Source organism: Triplophysa rosa, linkage group LG12, assembly GCF_024868665.1.
Source record: "Triplophysa rosa linkage group LG12, Trosa_1v2, whole genome shotgun sequence".
NCBI lineage: Eukaryota > Metazoa > Chordata > Actinopteri > Cypriniformes > Nemacheilidae > Triplophysa > Triplophysa rosa.
The window spans coordinates 18,520,552-18,548,162 of record NC_079901.1 but is presented as its reverse complement, the minus strand read 5'-3'; the positions used below and the strand labels follow the sequence as shown (position 1 = coordinate 18,548,162).

Below are 27,611 nucleotides of genomic sequence, written 5' to 3'. Positions count from 1 at the left end.
TACTAATCTGACTATTACTGAACATATCTTCTGAATGACTAAATGTAATCTATCATGTGTCTGTTTTTGCCATTTTTAAATCTGCAGGCAGTGGCATTGGGACTGGTCCAGGTGTGATCCAGGACAGATTTTCTCCCACCTTAGGACGCCACCGTGGACATATGGCTTCTCAACCACAGTCACAGTTTGACTTGGGTCTGAAGCCTTTTGTCAAGTCTAACCAGGTAGGTGGTAAATTCCTGCAATGCCTAAAGTCACTTTCAAAACTTATTAGAAGATTAAGTTTGCTAAATGATTTCCACAGGGACAGAATCAGCATTTTCAAAGCCAGAACCATTCAAACCAGCAGCAAGTTCAGTCCAAGGACATGCCACCACGCTTTAAGAAAGGGCAGCTCAATGCTGATGAGGTAAATTGGAGGCATACGATAGCTGTTCCAGAGCTTAAACCAAAACCTCCTGCACCCTGTGATTATAAAAAGACGCGTTATTCTGAGGGATCCCACTGGATGGCAGTTTTCTTTCTTTGTCTGTTTGTTTGTTTCTATTCTTTTTTCCTCCTCCTCAATGCTCTTCTGCTATCCCTCACTCTTTAACTGTCCGCCAGTCCACTGATTGTGATTATGAGATATGAGGGTGTGACTTTCTGTTCCTTTTTGTATTGTTGTCATGTTATTAGCATGACAAGCTTTGCTTCGTTTTACCACTTCACAGATCAGCCTCCGACCCGCTCAGTCATTCCTTATCAATAAAAATCAAATGGCGAAACTGCAGTCCCAGATTCCCACTATGATTCCTCCCAGTGCTCAGCCTCCACGCACACAGACTCCACCACTCGGACAGGTAGAAACAGTGTACCAATATACCTGTAGTGGCAGTTAATGGGATAAAAAAACATTGATCAAGACATCATTTTGAACCCTTTTCCATTCTTTGAATTACATATATTGGCAATTTATTTGCTTTGCTGCTTATATATTATATACCTGATGTTTTATCTTATGTTTATCATCTTGCATCCTCTTCTGTGTTCTCTTCAGCCTCCTCAGCTTGGTCTGAAAACCAACCCTCCTCTGATCCAGGAGAAACCTCAAAAAACTATTAAGAAACCTGCACCTACCAAGGAGGAACTGCTGAAAATGACCGTATGCCATTCAAAGCTTCTGCATGCATTCAAAGCTTCTGTATGACATCACTAGTTATCAGAGATGTTTCCAACCTTTAACTGGTTTTGTTACAGGAGACCATGGCGACTGAGTATCTTAACAGTAAGAACATGACGGATGCTGTCAGTGCCGTGAGAGAGATGAAAGCACCTAAACATTTTCTGCCAGAGATGTTGAGTAAGATCATCTTGTGTTCTTTGGAGCGGACAGATGAGGATCGGGAGCAGGCCAGCACTCTCATTCATACACTCCGAACCGAGGGCTTCATCACTGGAGAGAACTTCATGCAGGTAAATTACCGAGATTCACATCAATGATGCTGCACATCCCCTGTGGAGCACCAAGTCAAACAATTGTATTGTTGTCTGCAGGCTCTACTGAATGGATTAGATCAGTGCCCTAAGATTGAGGTGGACATTCCTCTGGTCAAGTCTTACCTGGCCCAGTTTGCTGCTCGGGCCGTCATCGCTGAGCTGGTCAGCGTGGCCGAACTGGCTCATCCGCTGGAGAATGGAAATCACTTCCCCCTGTTCTTGCTGTGTCTGCAGCAAGCTTCCAAGCTGAAGGACCGTGAGTGGCTCACAGAGCTCTTCCAGCAGAGCAAGGTCAACATGCAAAAGATGCTTCCTGGTATGTCTGTTTAGCCTGATTCCGGCTTCTTTATTATATAACAAGACAAAGGTTACAATTTAATGAAATATTATTTAAAACTTCATCCAAAGAATAATGTGCACTGAATTGTGAGAAATAGGATTAGGGACATTTTTGTGGGAAAGTCCAACCCCATGGCTTAACTGTTCTGTTTTTATGTTGCTTAGAAATTGACCAGAATAAAGACCGTATGCTGGAGATTCTGGAGGGGAAGGGTCTGAGTTTCCTTTTCCCCTTGCTAAAACTGGAGAAGGAACTGTTGAAGCAGATCATTACAGACCCTTCCCCTCAGTCCATCTATAAGTGGATCAAAGACAATATCTCTCCCAAACTACACACTGATAAGGGCTTCATCAACATACTTATGACCAGGTATAGCACACGAACAATATTGCTCTTGAATAATCTCATATGAACTTTTATTTTACAAGTCTTTTTCCATTTTAACAGCTTTCTGCAGTATATCTTGGCTGAGCTCGGTCTGTCTGAAGGGGATGAGCAACTGTCCTCTCCTTCGAAAGAACAGCTTGATCAGGAGAGGCAACTGCTACTAGCCTTTAAGCCAGTCATGCAGAAGTTCCTGAACGATCACACAGACCTGCAGGTCAGCGCTCTGTACGCTCTGCAGGTGCACTTCAACGCCAACGCTTTCCCAAAAGGTAATGCAGCTACTTGCATTAGAACATGTAGCCTATCCCTGACCCTGTGACCTTGTGATGGGAAATATGATTTTTATTTTGTAATTTTAGGTATGTTGCTTCGCTACTTTGTCAACTTTTACGACATGGAGATCATTGAGGAGGAAAGTTTCCTTGCATGGAAAGAAGACGTTTCTCAAGAATTCCCTGGGAAAGGAAAAGCCTTATTCCAGGTATTTGTTTAGATTTAGCTGTTATGTAAACTTAATCCTGTTCTCATGAGAAGTGTTTTTCTTCATGGTATGATGAGGTAAAATCCAGGTGTGTCTTGCCCTCAGGTGAATCAGTGGTTGACTTGGCTGGAGACAGCAGAAGATGAGGAGTCAGAGGAGGAAGCCGACTGATGAACCAGGCTAACCCGTGCACTTGTATCCTGATAGATAACATGCAATCTTCTCTTTGGTTGCTTCACTTTTTGCTGTAATTCGCTCTTTTACCTACACTGCTGCTAGGCTCATGAATTAACCGCAAGACAAAGTAATGCCATCTTTATCATAATATTTCCTTGTGCTTGCATCATAGACTATGTCAGGTGTGTCCGTTTTGAGTTTGAGATGATAAAACGACCACTTTGCTTAATCAGTATACATATTTCTTTGTCTCCTGTTTATTTTTTATTTTTTTTAGACATGAGGAAAATGTGGTGAAGTCCCATCTTTCTTACATGTGTAACCTGGTTTGTTTCGCTGTATAAGTGTGGACAGAAAACCTTTTGGTGTCCCAGCAGAAGTGAAGCTGTCCATATAGAAGCAATAGTTTGTTGTCTTTTTGCAGATGGATTAGAATTTAAATTGCGAGATCCTGGTTGTGTGGCCTTCATAGGTTACGCTGTTGACGCTTTTAGTGTTATTCTGGGTCCGTTGCAATATCCTTTAACCTTCACGTGCATGATTTTAAAAATAATCTGTTAAACTGTAATCACTGACTGGTTGCTATAAAGTTCTAGCAGTTTCCATTTCTACCTCCTTCTGAATAATCTTTAGTGCTGGCTTCAGACACGTCTAAAGTCTTGAGATCCAGTAAATCTGCATAGTCATTCAGACAATTTCGTACAACACACTACCTAAAGCCACAGCTTGCAGTAGATCTGAATGTCTATTGAAGATGTGTTAGTGAGAAGCCCAGCTAACTGAATGAATGCCTCCGCTGCCCCAGCCTTACTTACTGTCTACTGTGTGTTCTGACAAGGTAACTGAAGTGTAATCTATTACAGTAATAGTAATGTCTTTTAGGCCCCAGCAATCTGCTGCAAATAAAACATCTTAAACGTGTATCTGGTGGATTATTTTAACCTGCCTTTGGATAAGTCATTGAAAGTTAATTAAATAAAAAAAATTCAAGATTCAAGAGAAAAGGCTTCTGCCCTTGTCAATAGATGGTTTGACAACAACCGTTTATTGTCAGGTGTTTTAATTATATTTGACAAAGTTATTCTTGTTTGTTAAACGGCAATCCAGTTGTAAGAAATTAAATGGCTTGTGATCATGACATTGTAAAGCATATTTTGCTGTATTCATCACCACTATTGCTGAATTTACAATAAAGAAAATACTTGATCAGTATATTAACTTGTCCGTTTTTGTGAGATGCTAAGAATTTTATATATAAGGACCGCCTTTTAAATTTGAAAAAATATTTTAAGGTAGAGCAAACAAAATATGGCAGGAGGCTTTTTGTTTAACTTTAATTCTGCATTCTGATAAATTATTCCTCATCAGTGGGGATCCAGAAATATTCAACCTTTCTGCTTCTCCTTTGAAACCCAGAGTCATGGGAATCTCCCATTGGTGACAGTTCACTGAAATGGGCTGGTCCTGTGTCCCTTCCAACCCGAGGTGCAGCCACTCTAAACATTGTTCTGCTGAACAGATATGACAAATTCAGACAGTGCATTATTCAAAGTTTAGTATTGATAAATACATACCTCCCTGAGCTCCTGTCTGAATCCTCACTGCTGGGATCAGGTGTGGAAATGTACACAGGATCTCCTTCCTGTTGAGTGCATGTTGTTTTACACGGTTGAATAATACAATTAATGTATTTTGTTAAAGATGAAAGGAAAATGAAATTACTGTGAAGTTCCTTGGTGTGCCATCTTGATTTTTTAGAAGCTTAACCCTCTGGTTGCTCTCAGTCATACACAGGAAGTAGCTCTTAATGTTAGCTTGGCACTGAAGGGAAATAAACAGGTATGTGTTTTTGTAATTGACATTAATTGGGAAAATAAAAGCATTGTTTGTAATAAATTAAAGTCTATCGAATTGTCATCACAATGTTTCCGCTCTTATTCATACAGTGAAAGCATACCATTTCCTAGGATGTAAACATCCTAAATGAGAAAAAGCACTATAAAGGGCTCAGCATACTACATTCGAAATTGAAAAATGACCATCTGTGACCTGATTTCGAACAAAATCTGGTCCAAACGACAATTCGTTTCACTAGTTCCCAGCAGCAAACCAAACAGAACCAAAACGCAGAACGAAAGCGCAATTCGCCTGGACTATTCTGAGCCCTTTAAGGTCATTGTTAGTGATGCTGCTGCATCATCCTTGCAGTCAGGTACATTTTTAATGAGCCAATAGGACTCACTGCTTTGGTTTGCCTCTGAGACTTCAGTTCCTCCTGAGCCCTGATGATTTCTGCCAGAGCCTGATGTTTGTCTCTCCAGGAAAGACACTCCCTGGTGCGATCTTCCTTTTCTCTCTCGGCTAGATTTCTTTCCTGCTCGGCATCTTGCTGGGCTTTTTTGGCTCTCTCACTGTGTTCTTCAGCAACCAGAGCTCTACGTCTGGAGTTCACCTCCCTAGAAAAGCAGAACAACAAATAAATTAATGATGTCAAGTTAAAAGCATTGTGATGCATTACCAAAGTTTTTCAATATGAAAAGCTCACTTTTCCATAATCTTCACATTTTCCTCTGTCAGTTCCTTAAATTTGTTCCGTAATGTGTTTCTCTCATTTTCCAGTCCTTTGTTTTCTTCCAGGAGAACTTGCTTTTCTCCTGACACTCGGTCTAATTTAATCTTGGTCTCGAAGTAATTCCTCTCAGTTTGCGTTAAAAGTTGCTGGACATTTGTGTGCTGTGGATGAAAGCGTGCGGTTTTTCTTCATTTCATTTGCGTTGTTTAGTATATTGTGTTTGCAAACTGCATTGTGATTTTGTGGGCACCTCTTTCTTCAGCTGCTGTAGCTCCTCACTGAGCCTCGTTTTTTCAGATATCACAAAATCTTTCTCCTGCCGGTTGTCCAGTGCCCAGGCTTCTGCTAGAGCTCTATTTTTATCCGCCTCTGCTCGGGTTCTGTCAGCATCCTCAGCTGCCCTGGAGCACAGTGTCGCCCTCTGCTGGCTGAGATGTAGCTTCTGTTTTAACTAACAATATTAGAGTAACTATTACAATGTCCTTAAAATTACATTTCTTGCTGTGTGTAAATGTAAGAAGTCTGCCTAGTTTTAAAGCTGAAAGTGACCAAATAACAAAGTTATTGTCTTGGGAAAAAAGGAGTCGACTCTGAATCACGCGAACGAGTCTGTTGTTCTAATTTCAGTTCTGTGTCAGATTTGCGTCACTCGGTGTAATCCAGTACCTCAGAGATGACGTATTTTTGTAGGCTAACCCGGAATTAAGTGCCACACTGGTTCCTGCTATGCATTTTTCCCATAGACTTAAAAAAAATAAGCTCTGTGATTAACAAAGGTTTATGATGCTTACACGTTTTGTCTATCAAGATAATCTTTGTAAATGAACACCACATTTGTTACTTTTGAAGCCGAAATACTATCGGCAGAAGTAAAAAGCTAACACGATGCTATAAACAGACTACACTTAAGGTCGCTCGATATCAACGTCACTACCACCAACTCTTTTAAACTTTATTAAAAATGTGTTCCCTGGTAAGTAATTACTCCGTGAATTAATCCGCATCTACGTTTTGAGGGATGTGTGCCCATGTTGCATTATTTGTGAGCTTTATATGCGCGATGACGTCTAACGTCCCTGCCAAAGGAAGTTTTTTAGCACTTTTAGTCACTTTTAGCAACTTGTAGCAACCGCCGTTTTTAAGACACAATAAGGCTTTAAAAAATCACAAGCGGGTTATAACTGGTGTGTTTTATGTCATAGAAAACGTTTTATTCTATGACATAAAACACACCAGTTATAACCCGCTTGTGATAGGTTTTGTTTTGTTTTGTTTACGATTTTGGGCAATTTACCAAAAACCCATTAAAAAACCTATAGACTTTGGAGCGATGGAACCGGAAGTCCTAAAAAACTAATTCGCTTCCGGGTTTTGCATACAAAAATACATCATCTCTGAGCCTCCCTATGCCCGCCGTTCCATTTGCGATGCTGTACTCGGTAGACCAATCACAGCAGACTATACCATCTGACCAATCAGATCAGAGTAGGCTGACAGAAAGGAGGCGATTAGACAGATCAATCGCCGAATGAATCATTTGAGAGTCAAGAACTAAGGTAATAATAACTGCCTATTATTAGAAACCTAAAGTGTTTTTACACCTTGTATGTACATTAACTTGTTGTCGGACACTCCTTAAACCAAAGTAGGACCTCAAAAATCACAAAATATTTACTCTTTAAAACAAGGAAAGAAAGCATGAAACAATATTATTAATAAAATAAATTTGTTTTCTTTTATTTTTTTCTTCTATTAATTCTATATTTCTACATGTCTAGTGAGGATACCTCTTTAACTTGGGCCTGGAGTTCCTGGTTGAGGTTCCGCAGGTTCCTCATGGTGAGCTCGTTCTCAGTTCTCATCATGATCCTTTCCATGTATATTTCGTTAGAGAGGTATTTATTCTCCTTTTTTAGGTCTTCACATTCCTGAAAGACAAAGACATGTTTGTTCATTTACTATAAAAGAAATTGTGTCAGAAATAATGCCATGAATAAAATAGTCCTACATGTAAACAAAACTTAATAAACTGCACTCAACTGACAAAATGTTCATCTCTCATTTGTAAGTTGCTCTGGATAAAAGCGTCTGTTAAATGAATGTAAATGTACAACTTTTAAGCAAGTTTGCTATATGAGTTCACTTTTCTATTATTGTGTGGACAAACATAGGGTTGTCACGCTGAAATATCACAAAAAAACAAGTAGTATTGCAATGCTGTTCATAGTTAAAATCTACAAATCTAACTAAAATTCCTTAATACACGGATCTAAATGAAACATGTTGTATTTAGTGAACTGTATGAAGGCCATTGCACATTGAGTCCGAAATTTGCATCCGAAATTTCCACACGTAAAAAAAATAATACGACTTTGTTGTGTCAATCACATTTACACACTGCCTCCGATATTTTCGTCTGTCATAAAAAAAATTCGGAGTGGATTCAATTTTCTGCGTTTTTCACAGCCATAGCAAGCATTTTGAGAGTCGTTTTGTCAATTCAGAGACAATGTACAAACGAGTGCCAAATACGAAAAACGCATATGAAAATTTCGGACTGTATGTGCGAAGACCTACACTGCACACTACAATATTTGTAGTATTAACTATAGAAATTGGATACGTTTTAGCAAACACGTAGTATACTTTAATATATATTTACTGTGTTAAGATTTAAAAACACTAGTGTCTAGGAATTTTAGTAACGTTTACTGTAGTAACTACTAAAGAACATTTTTTACATGGAACTAATCAATCAATGTGCAACAAATTGCATTATAGCAATGCTTATAAAGGAAAATGTTAGGCTTACTTTACCTGTGACTAAAGGCAGTTCAGATTGCGGGAGATGCGAAAAAGCGAAACGAATACTCGACGAACCAAGTTTTCATATCAACGACGCAACGAATGTTCGCTTGCTTCTATTTGACGCCCGCACGGTAGATGACGCTGATGGAGAATACATTTCACGCCTAAACATTAGGTGGCGCTCAACAGCTGTTCAGGCTTCGGCTGCTGAGAAGAAAAGCTTAAAGTTTAGCTTGTAGCAATACAGGCTACTAGTACTGTTTGCTTTACGTACTTACAACAGCAGAACAAGAAATGGATTTCTCCAGCAGCAGCGAAGATGAGTTTATTGTTTTTTGCCTGAATGAGCAAAGGAAGAGAAAAAGACGATATTGGGTTCACCCTATTCTTGAGAAGAGAGAATAGCACGGGGAGTTTAATAGATTGATCCATGAGTTAAAGCTGTACCACGATCGTTTTCATCGTTACTTCAGGACGATGGTCTGGGGGTTAATTAGTTACCAAATGGCATTTGCATTGCAGCTGTACTATTTAAAACATGACGTAAAATGCTCGATTCTTATTGGACGGGCCGTTTCTTCGCTTTGCGAATGGGGAAAGATTCGTCGCACTAGACGAAAAAAAAACCTTCGCATTTTCGCCACGCGGATATTTGCGGTCTATATGAAAGGCTTCATAAGAATCTATTGTTTTTGTTCTAGAACGTTATCGTGACGAACATTCGCACCAAATATTCACGGGCAATCTGAATGGGCCTTAAAGCGGACAGTAGGCGGCGGCCATTTTTTTGTGTCAGTGAATCATTCAACCAACTCGTTCAAAACAGCCGATTCATTCACTCACTGAATCAGAATCAGAAGGAGCTTTACTGCCAAGTATGTTTACACACACAAGGAATTTGACTTGGCGACAGGGGCTTGGTGCAAAAGAAAGTGTACACATGATGCAAACATAGTGCACTAAATACAAATAGTGAAAAATTATAGACAAAAAAAAACATTTTTTTTAAAAAAGAGTACAGTACAGATGTGTTATTTACAGGTTTAACCTATTGTTTCTTACAATGTACAGTTTCCAGATGCTATGATCGATACTATGATCGACGAGATCATTATCTCGTCCGAGTCGTTCAAAACACGGATTCATTTATGAGAGAAACACCGCAAAAAAGACAGATGTAAGTGTTCAAAGAAACGTTAATGCGCATATGCAACATTATTACGGCACTACGATACTACCGTTTAAAAAACAGAGCGGCATCGTGGGTATTTTGAAGCTTCGTAGCACTGGTACACCGTGCAACCCTAAAAAAGTAACACTTCTTAAAGGGATAGTTCACCCAAAGTTAACAATTTTGTCAACATTTATTCACCCTCATGTCATTCAAACCCTGTATTTGACCTGTAAGGAACAAAAATATATTTTGAGAAATGTCTCGGTGATTTTGTGTCCATACAATAAAAGTTAATGGGGTCCCAATGCTGTATGGATATCAACATTCTTCAAAATATCTTCTTTTGTGTTCCGCAGAATAAAGACAGTCACGCAGGTTTGGAGTGACATCAAGGTGAGTAAATGATGAAGAATTTTCATTTTGGGTGAACTATACCTTTATACTCTCATTAGACCAGTGTTGTTTTATTGCACATCATATAAAATAAGATATTTTAACATTAATACTTTTTTACATTAAAGTGATAGTTGACCCAAAAATAAATTCTGTCATCACTTACTCACCCTCTTGTCATTTCAAACCTGTATGACTTTTTTTCTTCTGCAGATCACAAAATAAGATATTTTGAAGAATGTTGTTGGATTCACGTGCATTGGTTTGGCGTTCATACAATAGAAGTGAATGGGGGCCAGTGCTGTTCGGTTACCAACGTTCTTCAAAATATCTTCTTTTGTGTTCTACAGAAGAAAGTCTTTGAAAGGTTTGAAATGAAAAGAGGGTGAGTAAATAATGACAGAATTGTCATTTTTTTGGGTGAACTATCACTTTAACAATGAAATCACCATTAATAATAAAGCTGCAGTAATTCAAGAGGACCACAGAAAGCAGATCCTTACATATTTTAAATGTAAAATTCTCATTTATTTCACAAAAAAAACAAACAATGTAAATAACTTACATTTGTCTTTTGACATCACCTACCTTCCTCTTCCTCACCAGTTCCCCCTGCAGGTGGTTGATTTGCAAAGAAGAGCCACTAGCGCTCAGAGCACTGACAGGTCGGACCGCACGCACGGGTCTTCGAGGAGGGTGTGTGGGCTTCAAAACTCCCTTAAGCTCCTCGATGCTCTGAAAGCGGTTGCCAATATTATTGGTGCTGTGAGAAAGAGATTTAAAGAGACCGCTGTCTGAAGCAGGGCTCTTCAATAAACTGAGAGCCTGGAGCTCCCCATGAGAACTGGCCCTCAGAGTCATAATTTAATTTAGAGCAGAATCTCCAAATTTTGACCTGAATCTATAGTTTTGATGTGATGTATTTTGCTTCTGCATGCAAGTGAATGCGCTCGGAACTAAGGAGACTCATCAACATGCGGCTCTGGTCAATTATTTATGAGGAAATGTTATACCAACTCACAGGGAGCAGAAACTTGACGCTAACGAATGGATTGAAACACAGATCTCCCCATCCCTGACTAATTGCAGACTTGTGTTTCTCAGCTTCCTGAAGTGAGCTGGGTTAACAGTACTGATAAACGGGTCAAAGAAAGAAAACAATAAGGTTTTTGCATTTCTTGAAGAAACTACATAGTCCTTGTGCTTAGCTTACGGTCAAACCTGTGCTTTAATAAGTTTAATACACGGGGTTTATATCCAAGTACTAGCCATTGTGAAATTAGTATTTGTCTTGTAAGGGATAATGTACAGGCAGCCAGTTGTTATCGCAGAAATAAGCCCCGACAGTGTGATCAGGACCCGACGCGAAGCGGAGAGTCTCGTTTCACACTGAAGGGGCTTATTTCGCGATAACAGCCGGCTGCTTGTACATTATCCCGCTTATTACACGGCTACTTGCCACATGAGAAAAAAACTGGACATGAAATGTGAATGTGAAATATTTTATTTTAGCTCATTTTTATTGAATGCAGACCTTCCGCGAGGAAAAGCTGTTTACTTTCAGTTTTAAGATAAGAAACGACGTTCAAATGTCACAAACATTCAATTTGGTTTAATCATTTGTAAATATAATGTCATGTGTGTGATTAAAAAACATATTTACATTTAATTTTGTGTAATATTAAACTGCACCTGTCAAAATGATTTGCAGCATCCGGGTTGCTACAGGGTGTTATTCATTTCGAGCTGTTGTTATATCGTACGTTTGTTGTATACAGTTGCCGTACCGTGAGTAGTAGTGTTTGACTACCCCTGTCTTGCCCTTGTTATTTAGTGTTTCTTGTCGTGTCGAGTGGGAGTTCCTGTTTCCTGTTCCTGCTTCCTGTTTCGTGCATCGCTGCCGGCAGCTTGTTTGTATCAGTGCTCTTATCACTTTGCTCTAATATTAGTGTATTTTATTTTCGTTAATTATTATTGTCGTTGCTAACTTATCCTGATATCTCAATAACTCTGTTCCTGTTATTTACTTGGAAGAGTCTAAACCAAAAGTGATAGTTAACTTAACGCCGTTAGCATAGCAATAGCGTGTTAGCTTGCTTTCTGTTCACACTGTGGAATATCATCTTGCCTCTGGTTTGTCTTGTGTGCTAACTGTTTCTCTTTTTAAGCGAGTATACTACGATCCATCGAGCAACCTTGGTAAGTTGGAATTGCACTTCAAATCCGGTGAGTTATGGCTTCTATTCCTATTATTGTTACTTGCACCTCATGTCATATGTTTAGCTTAGCCTTCTCTGTCAGCTGCGAGGGCTTTATATGCGATAAATGCAGGGAAATAGTTAGGCTGACAGAGAAGATCTTAGAATTAGAGTCTCGCATCCAATCTTTATCTGAGGATAGTAAGAGTTTAACGACGATAGAAAACACTTTGGATGCGAGCAACATTAGCGCACACAGCTCGGTTCCGGTTGAAAATCCCCCGCAGCTGGGAAACTTCGTGACTGTGAGACGGCGTAGTCGCAGGACAAAACATCACTCGACCGTTCCGATTACAGTCTCGAACAGGTTTGCCCCGCTCAGTGACGCACCGACTGAGAAACCTGCTGAAAGTGCCCTAGTTATCGGTGATTCTATTGTTCGGAACGTTAACATAGAGGCACCAGCCACCATAGTCAAATGTTTACCGGGAGCCAGAGCGCCTGACATCAAGTCAAATTTAAATGTGCTGGCTAAGGCTAATCGTAAATTCAGTAAGATTGTCATTCACGTCGGCACAAATGATGTTCGACTCCGTCAATCGGAGATCACAAAAGATAACATTAAAGAGGTGTGTGAGCTCGCAAGCATGATGTCAGACACTGTAATATTCTCTGGCCCCCTCACTGCTTATCGTGGTGATGAGATTTATAGCAGATTATCATCACTAAATGGCTGGTTGTCTGAGTGGTGCCTGCAGAATGATATAGTTTTTATAAATAACTGGAAGAGTTTTGAGGGCAGACCTGACCTGTTGAAACGAGATGGTCTCCATCCCTCCTGGGCTGGGACTTCCATCCTGTCTAGAAATATGGCAAAAAGTCTTAATGCTAATGCTAAAACTTGACTCGCTGGGGCCCAGGTCAGGGAGCAGACAGTATGGCTTAACCAACTGTCTGCTTGCCGTCTCACGTCGCAGAATACACAAAATGTACAACATGTAGTAATCCGTTCTCCCAAACATCACAAAATAGAGACTGTGTCTGTCCCCCGGATTAGCAAACATAAAATAATGCGTAAACCTCTTGAAAGTAATTTAATAAACGTTAAACAAACTAAACATGAACAAAATACAGATAATCAACTGTTACGACTCGGATTGCTAAATATTAGATCTCTCTCTAATAAAGCACTTTTTGTTAACGATATGATAACAGATCATAAAATAGACATGCTCTGTTTGACAGAAACATGGCTAAAACCAGATGATTATATTGCTTTAAATGAATCTGTCCCCCAAGATTATTATTATAAACACGAGCCTCGTCTAAAAGGCAGAGGGGGAGGTGTCGCAGCACTTTACAATAACTCTCTTAGCATTTCCCAGAAGTCGAACTCTAAATATAATTCTTTTGAAGTCATGGTTCTTCATGTTTCAACACCTAATACTAAAGATAAAACACTTTTTAAATTGATTCTAGCTATTGTATATAGGCCTCCAGGGCACCACACAGATTTTATTAAAGAATTTGGTGGGTTCTTATCAGAACTAGTACTGGCCGCAGATAGACTCCTTGTCGTTGGTGACTTTAACATCCACGTAGATAACGTTACAGATGCCTTAGGAATGGCTTTCAAAGACACTCTTAACTCCATGGGCATTAGTCAACATGTGTCAGGACCCACTCACCTTCGTAATCATACTTTAGATTTAATACTGTCTTACGGTATAAATGTGGACGACGTTAAAATCCTTCAGCAGAGTGAAGACATTTCGGATCATTATCTGGTATTATGTTTGCTTCACTGGCCTACGGCTGCAAATAAAACTCATTGTTACAAATATGGTAGAACAATAACTTCAACTACCAAAGATGCGTTTCTCGATAATCTGCCCGAATTGTCTCAAATCATGAGAAATAACGTTGAAGATCTTGACATTACCACTGAAAATTTTAATTCCACCTTCTCGGTAACGCTAGACAAAGTTGCTCCACTACGTTTAAAGAAGATTAAAAATGGCAGCCCCACACCGTGGTATAATGAACACACTCAGGCTCTAAAGAAAGCGGCCCGAAAAATGGAGCGCAACTTTAAGAAAACTAAATTAGAGGTATTTCGTACAGCATGGAAGGATAGTATTCGAAAATACAGGAAAGCCCTAATAACTTCTAGATCCGCCTACTTTTCATCACTAATAGAAGAAAACCAGCACAACCCTAGGTTTTTATTTAACACGGTGGCTAAATTAACAAAAAATAAATCGTCAGTGACTTCTGATCCTGTATATCAGCATAGCAGTGATGAATTTATGAACTACTTCACATATAAAATCCAAGATATTAGAGAAAAAATTATAACAATGCAATCAGAAGTGAAACCCGCTGAACAAACTAACTACAGCGCCCTTAAGGAGAAAATGCAATTATTTTATACCGTAGATCAAGATGAGCTGTCTAAAATTATTAGATCATCTAAATCAACAACATGCATACTAGACCCTATACCTACAAATCTACTGAAAGAGATGCTCCCAGAAATTATAGATCCTCTTCTTGGTATTATTAACTCATCTCTGACATTAGGACATGTGCCTAAAGCATATAAGGTGGCTGTTATAAGGCCCCTTGTCAAAAAATCCCAACTCGACCCTAGAGAACTAAGGAACTACAGGCCTATATCGAATCTACCTTTCATATCTAAAATTCTGGAAAAAGTAGTTTCAACTCAATTATGCTCCTTCCTCCAAAGGAATGACAATGATTTACAATAAACGCTGCAATATTTCATGGAAAAATAGGCATTGCAATTTTTTATTTCACTGGGACTTTAAACACGTGCACGAGCAGATAGAATGCACGAAACAAATATTAAGATGTATGTGCAGATCTATATATAGATATAGGGAACAGTTCACAGGATATATAAATTTATGTCTGTGATAAATCTGGCCATACAATAGTGTTTGAGTGTACACGGCTTCACACCATTTGAGTAATTTAAAGGGGTGGTGCAACGGTGTGTCATGCATTCTGACTTCTTTACAATGTTAAACGTGCTGTGTTCTCATGCTTAACACGGTCAACTTGTCAAAAAAAGAGTTGGGCGTATTACATAGTATTTCTGTGCTCGATACACTCCCCCAGCGATCGTACATGTTTCGGAAAGTTTTTTCTTAGTCCCTTATTGGACAATTCTCCCGGAAAAGCATGTAACACACCCACGCGGCAGCAAGGAGAGCAGGAGAAGGAGCATGCGCAGACGTCACTTTCACTTGTGTGCAGGAGAGAGAGAGCATACGTTCGCAAAGTTCAGGTGTTTGTTCACTGCATTTGGGTGATGAATGTTATATAAACGGTGAATATAACGCTGGATTTGGAGATCGTTTGAAACTGATATATGAAGCCGTCCCAGCGCTAAAAGATGCCGGACATGAACCGCATGCGGTGAGTGAAACTGATGTCTGTGTTTTGTTGGCAATGGCTGCGCACGTGCTTTAGTTCAGCCTACCCCTCCCCCCCCCACACGCACCATATGCTTTCGGAAATAATCGCACAGCTGTATCTATCTTTTATAAATGTGATCAAACTAAATACTCTTCGAAAATACAAAGTATGCAATACTACTCTATAGGTACTCAAGTTTAATATGAGATTGGCGGAAACCGCATGTGTTATAGGGCCGCTTTGACTGTAAAACTTTCCACGGTGTGTTTTTAAACAAGGACGAACACACACAAACACAAGCCAGGTTTCCATTACAGATTTGCGGAAAACTTAAAGGGGCATATGACACGGCTAAAACGAATATTATCGTTTGCTTTAGATGTAACGTAAATGTAAATGTAATGTACATTTACATTTAGTCATTTAGCAGACGCTTTTATCCAAAGCGACTTACAGAGAGTTCAGGGAGCAATAAGCGATGTTATATAGGAGCAATAATACAATAATGCAATGTGTATACACAATTTAAGGTTAAAAAACACTGTATTTTCCACATACTGTGCATGTGTTTGTATCTACTCTCTGCCCATTTCAGAGAGGCTTTTACAAATTTTACAAAGCTCATCACTCTGAATAGCTGTCCTTCGGAGGTCTTGACTCCCTGTTTTCATTAAAGATCCCATGGCACTTCTCGTAAAAGAGTAGGGGTGTAACCCCGGTGTCCTGGCCAGATTCCATCCACTGGCCCTTGTCAGTCATGGCCTCCTAATAATCCCCACCCTCTGAATTGGCTCTATCTCTCTCGCTCTCCTCTCCACTTATAGCTGATGTGTTATGAGCGCACTGGCCCCGTTGTACTGTGGGTGCTGTCGCATCATCCAGGTGGATGCTGCACACTGGTGGTGGTTGAGGAGACACCCCCTTCAAATGATTGTAAAGCACTTTGGGTGTACAGCAATACACAATAAAGTGCTATATAAATGCCTCATTCATTCATTCATTCATTCTATGATTGGCCAGTTAACCAGTGTGTAGTGATTGGTCGATTACTGCAAGTGTGTGATGGAAATGTAACGCCTCTAACCCTTTGGAACATCAGGTTTCAAAGCAATTGTACTGACAGGTATGCCCACCTTACTTGCTTAAACATTTGGGCGGTCTTAGTCAAATCATATCACGAACTGACGTAGATTTGTGGGGGTGTGGTTACACAAGGCGTTTCAGGCAGTTCTGGGTGAGCATTCGGTTTTAGATAGAATGTATCTTTTTTTCCTGACACTTTAATTTTTGCAATTTTATGTGTCGAATACATGAATGAGCAACTTATAACACACCAAAGACACAGAAAAACACATATTCGCGCCACATGACCCCTTTAAGCGGTATTTTCTAAATGTTTATTAAAAAAATATTGCGGAATGACTGCGTTTCCATTAAAGTCCCCGTGAATCGGAAGTTGCGATCGTTTTTACTCCGTATTCGGACACATTTACGAGTGAAAAGGAATTTGATTTTGAAAATCAATTTTGATTTTGAAAATCACTGACAGGTGAAGGGGGAGGAGTTAACGGATGCTCCGACCAAGCCGTCTAATTTACGTCATTTGAGATGGATAGTCATTTCAGGGTGGAAATGCATTTTCAGATATTAATTTGAAGATTATGAGGGTACATGAATTTTAAAAAGAAAATGACCCACATTGATAAGCTTTCTTCATAAACATTTACTCAGTAACTTTTAATCAAAGTCATTGAGTGCAGCTGTGTCACGTCAGAGGAGACCTGGCCCTCCCGGCTGAGACTAGTTTCTCCCAAAGTTTTTTTTTACTCCATTTATTTATCATTAGAGTTTAGTGTTGGCTTTCTCACCGGGAGACTGCATTTATTAGATATTATTTACTAGAATGATCTTGCTTGTTCTATAAACACCATGCACTGTGCTGTGTTTTAACTTTTCTGTGTTTTAACTTTTCTGTGTTTCTTATTTTCTCCTGTAAAGCTGCTTTGGAGCAATGCACATTGTGAAAAGCACTATATAAATAAAATTGAATTGAAAAATAAATAACAAAACAAAACAAAAAATAAGAATTGTCATTTTAAATTTCACGGGGACTTTAAAGCTGTAAAGCGCTAATTTGACAGGCAAATGACACCACATCACCTCTGCATTGTAACTCTGACAAAACTATCGGACGTGTTGAAAATCAATGAAACGCGCACCGTGGCGTGTACTGATGGTGCACGTCAAACAAGTTGCTTCAAAAATAATGCGGATTCGTTGCATGTTGCTCTCCTTAGTCTGATATGATGCTCTGCAGAAAAAACTCGTGAATTTTCATGTAACAGCTGTGACAATGCTGATCCACGAGAAAGACAACGGAGCTCAGAATCATGTGTTCTGTAACACAAAGAGAAGCGGGGGAAAAATAAGAAGAAAAAAGAATTGCACTTAATAAAACGGCCTGCTTTTACAACAGAATGCATAACATCTGCACTGATTTCTTTCGCATCCAGAGACAACCCCTACCTCCACTAGAATAAACTTTGTGCCATTAACCAGGGCCAGTTATCTCATTGAAGCCTTAATAAAAAATGTTTAACTGTCCATCTCACTGTAAAATGAAAATGTATGATGTTGCAAATCCCTTAAAATAATCAAACAATCTATATTTACAATAAAAATAATACACAGAAAAGTATGTAGGCTATGTGCAACAATAACATGCATAATATTGCTAATGTAATGTCTTAACATAATATTGCTGTGACAATAAGGGTTGTTTCTATTTAAATAGCTCCGTTTACACATTTAGTATAAGGGGGTCCCTGCTCCATGCATCTCTTATCTAAGGGGTCCTTGCCCCGAAAAACGTTGAAGACTCTTCTAGTATATTAAAGGTTTCCACACTAATGTGGTTGCCTGGACATTGAATACTTTTCAGACTCACTTTGATTGTCTATATGTACATGACTGCTGCAGTCACAGGACATGAATGTTTTTAGTCGCCCTTTGCTCCAGCTGTAATTGGCCTCTCTGTGAAGGTCTTTATCCAGATCATCCTCAACCTCCTGTTTCCTATTTCCATAGTTAACCTTTTTTGTAAGAAGGTGGAGTGAGTTCAAAACTGTGATCGTTTCTGCAGCATCACTATATTTTGTGTGTGCAAACATCTGCAGTTTTATTGACGTCTTTAATGTTGCTGCACTGATGGCTGGAGTTTGGTTAGCTTTGTGTCCTCTATTCTTATTATTTATTTGCACACTCTGTTTAGATGTGAATCAAATTCAAGGTATGACTCTATGTCTCTATTTTTGTCTTTTTAAATGCACTTTTGTTAGGATTTTAATAAATGTGTGTAATGGGTAATGTTTTTGTTGTCTTTCAGTTCCTACAGATGATGGAATTTCTGGAGTGGTGTTGGTTGAAACCAAGGACAAGAAATACAGCTTTAATGCCACAACAGCCAAAGAGGCATGTAATGCTATTAAAATGAGAATCGCTACAAAGGCTGAAGTGGAGACAGCAAACAAACATGGCTTACAGACATGCAGGTAAAGCTGTAAAAGATTGCTGTAGATTTATGACATGTTGATTGAAATTATTCAAAGCTTTTGTTGGCAGAAGATGTTTAAAAATCGACACATTGTGACCAAAATAATATTATCAGAAAAAAATTGTGTGAAGTCTTGAGTTAAAAGATTAAATTGAAAGGGCAAATATAAGTACACTGCAAAAAATGAATTTCTTACTAAGCCTTTTTGTCTTGTTTTATAGTACAGATATTTAAAGATTCTATACATTTACTTGACAAGGAATATTTAGTTTTGTGTTATTAAAGAAAATATACTTTTATTGGTTTATTTTTCTTATCTTAAGTAAATGGATCGTGATTTAAGAATTTGTAAGACATTTATGTTTTGTAGTGTTTTCCTTCAGCATTAACATAATTTAATGTCTTTTTTAATGTGGTCTTTTATTTACTTAGCTTTGATTTTTTATCCTAAACGTTTCATTTTTATTTTTAAAAACTAAAAAAATTGATTGTTCGTAAATAGCAAAAATATTTTGCTTTGGAGAAGAGATTTTCATCTAACATAACTTTGAACAGTGTTGATTGTAGTTCATGAGTTCATATCTGATCTGTATAGATTCCAGAACTTCTAAGACTGCAATATTACCCTTTTACATAGGTACGGCTGGCTTGAAGAGCAAATAGCAGTTGTTCCACGAATTGACAGAAACCCAAACTGTGGTAAAAACAGTACAGGCATTTCTGTATGGAGAGCTGACATCAGCAGAAAGTTTGATGTTTATTGTATTAAGCCAGCAGGTATTCATGTTTATAATATCTTCCTATGATTATAAATGTCCTGAATGTTGCACAATGTAAACAGAATTTTGTACAATTGATAGATATTCTATAGTATGCTGATACATATTTTAAGCATATGTTAGAATAACAACACAAAAACACAATACAGTACTGTCTATATGACATATAACATGAGAATATGTCTTTTACAATAAACCCCCAGGTCCTGATGAACAATTTGAAACATCAACAAGGCTTGAATCCACAACAGAAAGGGGAAGAACACCATCAACCACCCATTCTTCTACGATATCAATCCATCCATCAACTATTCATTCTACCTCTTCTCTTTTCACATCCCTTCCTCCCTATTCATCCACCCCATCCATTTCCTCTGTTTTCAACACTTCCTCAAAAACATCTAGCACTGTTAGTCTTTCTAGCTTCAGTAAAATAACTTCTCAGGCAACAACAAGCCCCCAGCTTCACTCATCTCCCAGAACCTTGACTGAAGTCTTGACCTCACCCATTTCATCTTCCTCTCTTTCATTCACTAATACTGTTGTTCAGCATACCTCACCTTCAACAGGCCAGCCCGACCTGTCCCAGACTGCTGAACCTAATAAATCTTCCATTAGAGGTTTGGATTTTAAACCCTAAAACATCCATCCAAATAATTGAATCACTTTACACCAAGTTTATTAAGCTTCTTTTTTATTTTAGCAGTTCCAAAAGCAGTTGTTATCGTTTCTGTTATGCTGCTACTGTTGTTAGCAGCCGCAGGGACAGCTTGGTATCTCAAAATGTGAGTAATTAAACAACTATCATAAGCAAAAATAGTTTTAAGATAAAGTTGCATACATTTCCCTGACTTTGTTTTCCTTCAGCAAAAGAGGACAACAGTTTCCATCCTGGACGAGAATGAGGCAAAAACACTTTATTGAAACTGAGATGTGGCGACACATTAGTGACAGGCACTGTATGCAAGAACAGACGAGCAAAGACAACAACAATAGGAAATGTGACAACATCATCCTTCAGATGGAACAAGATCCAGACACAGACTCACCCTAAGAACTGAGAGAGAGAGAGAGAGAGATAGATAGAAAGAAAGAAAGAAAGAAAGAAAGAAAGAAAGAAAGAAAGAAAGAAAGAAAGAAAGAAAGAAAGAAAGAAAGAAAGAAAGAAATCCCCTCTGTCAGCTGGTCCAGAGCTTCAGTCCTGATGTTTCAGTCCTAACATCTACTGATGCTCTCAACCACAACAATACTGACAAAATCAGACTCAACCAAATTACAACACAAATGAAACAAAACTATATCACTCATTGGGAAACCCAAACAAAACAACAAAGTAAAATGAAATATTATTTGGCCCTTAAAAGAGAATACAGGACGGCAGACTATCTGTACACAGTGACAGATAAAAAACTAAGAGCCACGTTGACAAGATACAGACTCAGTGGACATAAACTCACTATAGAGATGGGCAGACACAGACAAACATGGCTGCCACAGGAGCAGAGACTGTGTCCACACTGTGATCTCAACAACATTGAGACGGAACTCCACTTCCTAACAGAATGCACAAAATACATGGATATACGGACAATGTGTTATGGAAAAATCAAGTCCGTACACCAGACGTTTGAAAGTCTGCCAAATGATGAGAAACTGTTTGTTATCTGCACAATATGTGTCTGCCTGTCACAACACAAGAGAAAACAATGAATCTGCCCTGACCTGATGTTTCCAATATATGTACATAACATTATATTATTATATCCCTTTATTCTGCTACTTACATGTATATTTTGCTCTTGTAAATCTTTGTTTAAACTATACTCTATTTCTGTTTTTATATATTTACATATACAAGTATTATAAACCACTTTAAGTTGCACTACATACATAAACACTTTATTTTATTTTATTACTATAATTATCTTTCTTTTCGTTTGCTACATATTTGCACTATTTGTATGCAGCCCCACTTCAAATGCTTTGGCAATAGGAATGTACATTTTGGCATGCCAATAAAGCACCCTTAAATTGAAATTGAGAGAGAGAGATCATTCAGATGTATTTTTCATTTTGTTACTTTGCTGTTCAGTTATTAAAATAGACACTATTTCTTTCTATTTTTGTATTGTAATAAAAGCATAGGCTACAGACGTTCTAATAAACAGACAACTGAAAAGATAAACATAATGTAGGCCTATACCATAATATTCAGGAATAATTGATTTATCCTGTAAAAAATTGTTAATCGTTAATATTACGCTACAACAAACAATACCACCAAAATTAAATTATGAAATTAGTTATAGCAGACGCCTACATTATAATCGGGTTTATTAAAAAAAACGTAACGAGCAGAACACAGAGAAATATTGCAATAAGGTCATTTGGATTTCATTTCATTGACTCATATAACGGTCCGGTTTTCGCTATATGCATTATTAGGGGAAGAAACATCCTATAGAATTTAGGGATTTCAATTTAGCGTAGGCCTAATTGTAGCCCATTTTACAATTTATTGCAAAGCCAAAAAATACGCATTTTTATTATGTAAATAAATAAAAAAGGAATTACATAAAACAGGAAAACTATTATACATGACACTGTTATGAAACATCATGAATATGAAGATGATATTTATTAGCGTAATAAACATTTATTCTTAAAACTACAAGCGGATGTAAATACATGTAAATTGATTATAAAAGACTTTGTTTAACACAATACCTCGTTTTTGGCAGCTTGTGTTGTTACCATACAACAATAAATGAACATTTATTACTTTAACGATTTATATAACTTACTCTTTTCTATACTCGTTGGTTCAATTTGATGGCTTTTACCTTTACGCGTGGCGGCGTCATGACGATGACGTCATCGCATCGCGTCAGTTTCGCTATCCTGTTGTTGTCATCTTTATTGTTTGCTGGATGAAACAAATGTCAGCAGGTTTGTACTGATTTGATGTCTTTTCGGTGGGTCTATATGTGAGGCTAATGTACAAATATCGAACGCTGTTGTATTTATTTGCGGTAAGATACGATTGTTTCCCAGGCTAACAGTAGTAACGTTACCTAACGTTAGGTGAGTGTTTACAGTATACTCGACCTGCAGAGATGGTTTTAACCACAGTCTATGGTTATAACTCTGGATTTCCCTCTTGAAACAAATGTGTTTGCATTATTGTACGTTGTTATAATATCTTTTTGTTCAGTTGTTACGTTTGAAAAATCACCATCACCAGGGGGCAGAGCAGTTAAATACACACCTGTTCAATTCGAAAGTATGGAGGATTTTTATTATATAAGTGGATTAATGGTTTACGTTAGCATGAAATAGTACTGTTAAGTAATCTTGCTGACAGTTGTGAACCTTTAACGGTGTGTGTTAAAAATGTTGGCTGATTGAATAACCCGTCGATAGTTTATTAAAGAATGTTTACTTAAATACGTTGGCTTTATTTGGGGGTTTGTTTCTGTAATTGTATCACTTCACATTGTGTCACTTTTTGTATATGTATGTCTCTTGCGGACCAAAAATATGGTCATGAATGTTCACATCATAAGTATCTAGGTTAAAATTATAATGTACATGTTCAAGGAAAAGTGTGTTCTACCATTTACTTTACATTATTCACAAAGTCTTCAGTTTTTGCACTTTAATTGTTCATTTTTAAATGCTCAGTCCATGTAAGTTTCTTAAATAGTATGAGATCATCATATGGTATTACATTATGCTATTACAGCATACAATGACTAGAATAATGCTGCTTTAAATAGTTTAACATATGTAGCAAAGCAGACTTTTGTCCATGCTTGACTTATGTCAACAGTGCTCTCCCTCTCTAGGATCTGCAGCAGTGAATGAGGTGTAGTGTTGTAACTGAGCAGTCCTCCGTGTGGACCTGAGATGGGCCAGCAGCTTTCTGGCCAGGCGGTGAGCAGACTGCCTGAGAAACTGATCAAACATGTCGGGCTGGTGCGAGACAGTGGCTACCTCACCTACGATGAGTTCTTGGGTAGCATGGCAGAGCTCAATGATGTGTAAGCAAGTTGTTTGTCCTGAACTTTTATTTTGAAAACGTTGTGCTCAGGTTAATTGTTTTCTGGCGCAGAACTGCTAAACTAGCTTCCGGCCAGAAGAAACATCTTCTGTTTGAAGTGCAGCCTGGATCTGATGCAACAGCTTTATGGAAAGTTGCTGTGAGAATAGTGTGCACCAAGGTGAGATCACATTTATTCTATTTTTAATTGAGACATTTGTTATTTGTTCTGTGTGTGACCTCTCAAATGCATATTTGGTTCTTTATTCTGTGTGTTAGCGCTACCAAAACTGGTTGATATTTGTTTAGAGTGTGATGGCTATTGTTGGTGTTTTCTCTGTGTTTCTGTAGATTAACAAAGTGGATGGAATGGTGGAGGCCTCCCGCATTATGAACCTCTACCAGTTTCTCCAGCTCTACAAAGACATCACCAGTCAGGCATCTGAAGTCATGAGTTTGGAGATGGCAACAGGAGGATCATCTGGACAGCCATCTTCAGAAGATACCTGCCAGGCCAGCATGTGGATGGGCAGGTAATGCGACAGATTTCTTGAAATTACCTGAAGGCTGATGCACAGTGACTCGCAAGCTATTTGTGTTCTGTAATAGGGTGAAACAGTTGACAGATGAAGAGGAATGCTGTATTTGTATGGATGGTAAAGCAGATCTTATTCTACCTTGTGCTCACAGCTTCTGCCAGAAGTGTATCGACAAGTGGTAAGAATCTGTGTCGAATTATTCATTTAGGTCAAATCATGACAAACCCATTGAGTGTTTATGATTTTTTCCCTCTGCTTTACCTAGGAGCGGTCAGAGCAGAAATTGCCCCATCTGTCGTATTCAGGTGACTGCCGCCAATGAATCATGGGTCATGTCGGACGCTCCCACAGAGGAAGATATAGCTGGATACATTCTCAATCTTGCAGATGAAGCTGGTCACCCACACAGACCTTAAAATTAAACTTTGTGCCACTGTCTCTCTCTGTCTCCCCATTGCCTATTACATGACGTACTGTAAATAGTAAATGTATTTATTGCAGTATAATGTGATTCACTGAAGATAATAACGACTGAATATTCTGACTTTTAAAACTCTTTTCAGGTTGATGCATCATTTTTATGTGAGTAGTTTACATACAGTGAGCTTGTGTAGATAAATGCTAGACGACACATAGCTTTAGAATTGAATTGCTTTTTCTTCTTCTTGCAAGTCAAGTTTGATCTTGTGAAGTAATGGCACTTCATTACCTGAAAAACAGCGTTTCAGTATCAGCATGTGTAACAGTTTAATGGTATTGACTCGCGTATGATGTGGAAACATTACACCTACAGTAACTTCATGAAATCTTATAATGTATTGATCCATTTGACATTAATGCTAATTGTGTTTTTTTATAGGGATTAATCACTGACCATTTTAGTTCAAAATCCTAAAAATTAAGCTTTTCATCTTACACTTTTGAGTTTATGTGTGAGAGAGAGACTGTGAATATGAGGGCTTAGGGAATTTAATTGTATCATAAAGGAAGTATGTGTATATAGAGATCAAACTTTATATAAAAGTCTAAAGTTGTATTTGAGTTTATTAACAATTAATTTAATTTCAGCAAATCTACTTTTTAAATGATAACTTGTGTAATATCCTCACAGGTTTACAGAGATGGAGTGACTAAATAATAAGTATATATAAGAATATGAGAAATAAACTTTTTTCTGTGATAGTGTTGTTGAATGAGAGCTGTTTTACTTTGAAAGTGGGATGTTCAGTGCCTAGTTTCTTTCTGTGTGTGTAAATCTGACAATAAAAGGAACTAAATATTTTGTATTTGTGAAAGTGGCCGTAACTCAGACAGTTTCTGCATATCTCATATTAATCTTGAGTACTTACAGAATAGTATCGTACCCTTCAAATATCCGTGGAGTCCTTAGTTTGATCACATTTATAAAAGACAGATTGGCCTACAGCTGTACAATTATTTTGGAAAACATACGACGTGTGGGTGAGGTCGGAACTAAAGCACATGCGCACCCATTGCCAACGAAGCACAGACATGACTCAGACGCGTTACATCTATGGGATGAATTTAATATCAAAATGATTAACAAATACATGCACAGTCATCCGTGAACGTGATACAAGTTACACTTGTATTTTAGTATTCACAAACAAATGCCGTATGATTTGAATCTGTGAAATTTAGATTGTAATAAACATGAGGCGATTTGTACAAATAGAGACAGATTTGTGAATACAATGTTTTATTTTGTGTTCATATATAATCATTTTGCGCATACCAATGAGAAGTTGTGCATTTGTGTATCCTGCAGCGCGCGTCCATTCATCCTGTTCTGTGCATTCGGATTTGAGACGTTCTTTACGCGGTTTTGCATTGGACAATCCACACACAAACAACTTCAGATCCACGCACAACCGTGCATAAACTACGGCCTACCACTAGATGGCAGTCTCACGGAGCGATGCAGAGGTTGCGCTAGACTTCTTCATTGTCAGTCATTTTGACGAACAGGCCTAGTGTCATAAAATTTCGTCATAATCTATTTTTACCCGTCACTATGGACCAAGGTTGATGTTACGTGCTAATTAGCATGTTTGTGACATCATCATGTACATGCGTTTACTCTCTGAACTGAATACCCAATAAAGTCGTTCACATATTTAATGTTTCTGTTTTCAGACATAAAACAATAATTACAGACAAATGTTTATAATCGTAACAGTAACAATGACAGGTGCTTGTAAACGCTGTTTTGTAATCATTTATTAATTCACTTACAAGTTACTTTAAGATGCTGTTTTGTTATGAATGTGCTGCTTCTGCCGCTCACTGAACGGAAAAGACGCAGAGAAACATTTCCCCCCCTACTTAAAGTTAAGGTTTATCCAAAATAAAATCTCTCTGAAGGAAAAAAGTCTGTAAACACCGCACCACTGTGCGCGCCTGTGTGTATGTGTGAGCACGCGACGCGGCGGTCTGATTAAGTGACAGATGCATGCATTGCAGAATCAGATCCTCAAACAACGTTATCGTTGTGTTATTATGAAAAATATTTTCAGCTCGTTTTGAAACTATGGCGACACAGATTAGACAGTGAAACGAACTGAAAATATTTTTACACTTTTTATAATAACACAGCGATAACGTTGTTCAAAATGACTGACAATGAAAAAGTCTAGCGCAACCTGCCGCAAACCTCTGCATCGCTCCGTGAGACTGCCATCTAGTGTTAGGCCGTAGTTTATGCACGGTTCTGCGTGGATCTTAAATTGTAGGAGTTTGACCTTGGATTGTCCAATGCAAAACCGCGTACAGAACGTCTCAAAATCCGAATGCACAGAACAGGATGAATGGACGCGCGCTGCAGGATACACAAATGCACAACTTCTCATTGGTATGCGCAAAATGATTATACATGAACACAAAATAAAACATTGTATTCACAAATCTGTCTCTATTTGTACAAATCACCTCATGTTTATTACAATCTAAATTTCACAGATTCAAATCATACGGCATTTGTTAGTGAATAGTAAAATACAAGTGTAACTTGTATCACGTTCACGGATGACTGTGCATGCATTTGTTAATCATTTTGAGATCAAATTCATCCCATATATATCCACCGTTTATATAACATTCATCACTGAAATGCCCTGAACAAACAAACAAACACACCTCAATTATTATCACTATCGCAAGAGTAATTCCCTTACCCAATAAGGGACACCGTTGCACATCCCCTTTAACTTTCATTTAAAACTGAA

At 38.2% G+C, this 27,611-nt stretch overlaps 4 protein-coding genes and 1 non-coding gene across 9 annotated transcripts in view; 4 read left to right on the top strand and 1 right to left on the bottom strand.

Annotated features, from left to right (window-relative positions):
• eif4g2b (eukaryotic translation initiation factor 4, gamma 2b) overlaps positions 1–3,099 on the top strand; it is a 56,654-nt gene extending 53,555 nt beyond the window's left edge. The window contains exons 12-21 of the mRNA XM_057347647.1: positions 88–224; positions 305–409; positions 714–842; positions 1,040–1,144; positions 1,240–1,455; positions 1,537–1,795; positions 1,984–2,188; positions 2,267–2,475; positions 2,566–2,687; positions 2,793–3,099. Of these exons, the coding sequence (XP_057203630.1) occupies positions 88–224; positions 305–409; positions 714–842; positions 1,040–1,144; positions 1,240–1,455; positions 1,537–1,795; positions 1,984–2,188; positions 2,267–2,475; positions 2,566–2,687; positions 2,793–2,858 (1,553 nt within the window). The 3' untranslated portion in view covers positions 2,859–3,099. The remainder of the gene's footprint in view (positions 1–87; positions 225–304; positions 410–713; positions 843–1,039; positions 1,145–1,239; positions 1,456–1,536; positions 1,796–1,983; positions 2,189–2,266; positions 2,476–2,565; positions 2,688–2,792) is intronic.
• On the top strand, positions 461–639 carry LOC130563337 (small nucleolar RNA SNORD97). The gene has a single exon (XR_008964105.1). It is a non-coding gene; the product is annotated as a small nucleolar RNA SNORD97 (small nucleolar RNA).
• An 859-nt stretch (positions 3,100–3,958) lies between the features above and the next one.
• LOC130562428 (early endosome antigen 1) lies at positions 3,959–11,106 on the bottom strand. Of its 2 annotated transcripts, none has more exons than XM_057347393.1 (8): positions 10,400–11,106; positions 7,224–7,364; positions 5,687–5,887; positions 5,410–5,597; positions 5,107–5,320; positions 4,587–4,685; positions 4,439–4,506; positions 3,959–4,375 (listed from the first exon to the last, which is right to left on the bottom strand). In XM_057347393.1, exons 1-8 carry the CDS (start codon positions 10,670–10,672, stop codon positions 4,219–4,221), a joined length of 1,341 nt encoding a protein of 446 aa, XP_057203376.1. In that variant the 5' UTR covers positions 10,673–11,106; the 3' UTR covers positions 3,959–4,218. The 2 variants fall into 2 exon arrangements, with proteins under 2 accessions (XP_057203376.1, XP_057203377.1); XM_057347394.1 differs by having other exon boundaries at positions 3,959–4,372.
• Positions 11,107–11,645: 539 nt separating this feature from the next.
• Positions 11,646–21,807, top strand: lyve1b (lymphatic vessel endothelial hyaluronic receptor 1b). 4 transcript variants are annotated; one of them, XM_057347397.1, is made up of 6 exons: positions 11,646–12,010; positions 18,839–19,004; positions 19,644–19,783; positions 19,989–20,405; positions 20,489–20,570; positions 20,653–21,807. In XM_057347397.1, exons 2-6 carry the CDS (start codon positions 18,943–18,945, stop codon positions 20,837–20,839), a joined length of 888 nt encoding a protein of 295 aa, XP_057203380.1. In that variant the 5' UTR covers positions 11,646–12,010; positions 18,839–18,942; the 3' UTR covers positions 20,840–21,807. The 4 variants fall into 4 exon arrangements, with proteins under 4 accessions (XP_057203380.1, XP_057203381.1, XP_057203379.1 ...); XM_057347398.1 differs by having other exon boundaries at positions 11,646–12,037; XM_057347396.1 differs by lacking the exon at positions 11,646–12,010 and adding an exon at positions 14,527–18,742 and having other exon boundaries at positions 20,492–20,570.
• Positions 21,808–22,626: 819 nt separating this feature from the next.
• On the top strand, positions 22,627–24,898 carry rnf141 (ring finger protein 141). Its single transcript, XM_057347399.1, has 6 exons — positions 22,627–22,734; positions 23,634–23,828; positions 23,900–24,008; positions 24,179–24,360; positions 24,437–24,544; positions 24,632–24,898. The coding sequence occupies exons 2-6, from the start codon at positions 23,695–23,697 to the stop codon at positions 24,780–24,782; spliced, it is 684 nt and encodes a 227-aa protein (XP_057203382.1). The 5' UTR covers positions 22,627–22,734; positions 23,634–23,694; the 3' UTR covers positions 24,783–24,898.
• Positions 24,899–27,611: the final 2,713 nt, after the last annotated feature.

Excerpts from the sequence above, each read along its gene's own strand:
- rnf141 (XM_057347399.1), top strand. The coding sequence starts at position 23,695 with ATGGGCCAGCAGCTTTCTGGCCAGGCGGTGAGCAGACTGCCTGAGAAA. Across the intron at positions 23,829-23,899 it reads ATGGCAGAGCTCAATGATGT|AACTGCTAAACTAGCTTCCG; the intron begins GTAAGCAAGTTG and ends TTTCTGGCGCAG. Across the intron at positions 24,009-24,178 it reads TGAGAATAGTGTGCACCAAG|ATTAACAAAGTGGATGGAAT; the intron begins GTGAGATCACAT and ends GTGTTTCTGTAG.
- LOC130562428 (XM_057347393.1), bottom strand. The coding sequence starts at position 10,672 with ATGACTCTGAGGGCCAGTTCTCATGGGGAGCTCCAGGCTCTCAGTTTA. Across the intron at positions 5,321-5,409 it reads AATGTGAAGATTATGGAAAA|GGAGGTGAACTCCAGACGTA; the intron begins GTGAGCTTTTCA and ends CTGCTTTTCTAG. Across the intron at positions 4,686-5,106 it reads CTCAGAGGCAAACCAAAGCA|TGCCAAGCTAACATTAAGAG; the intron begins GTGAGTCCTATT and ends ATTTCCCTTCAG.
- lyve1b (XM_057347395.1), top strand. The coding sequence starts at position 18,661 with ATGGCTGGAGTTTGGTTAGCTTTGTGTCCTCTATTCTTATTATTTATT. Across the intron at positions 19,005-19,643 it reads CATGGCTTACAGACATGCAG|GTACGGCTGGCTTGAAGAGC; the intron begins GTAAAGCTGTAA and ends CCTTTTACATAG. Across the intron at positions 20,571-20,652 it reads ACAGCTTGGTATCTCAAAAT|CAAAAGAGGACAACAGTTTC; the intron begins GTGAGTAATTAA and ends GTTTTCCTTCAG.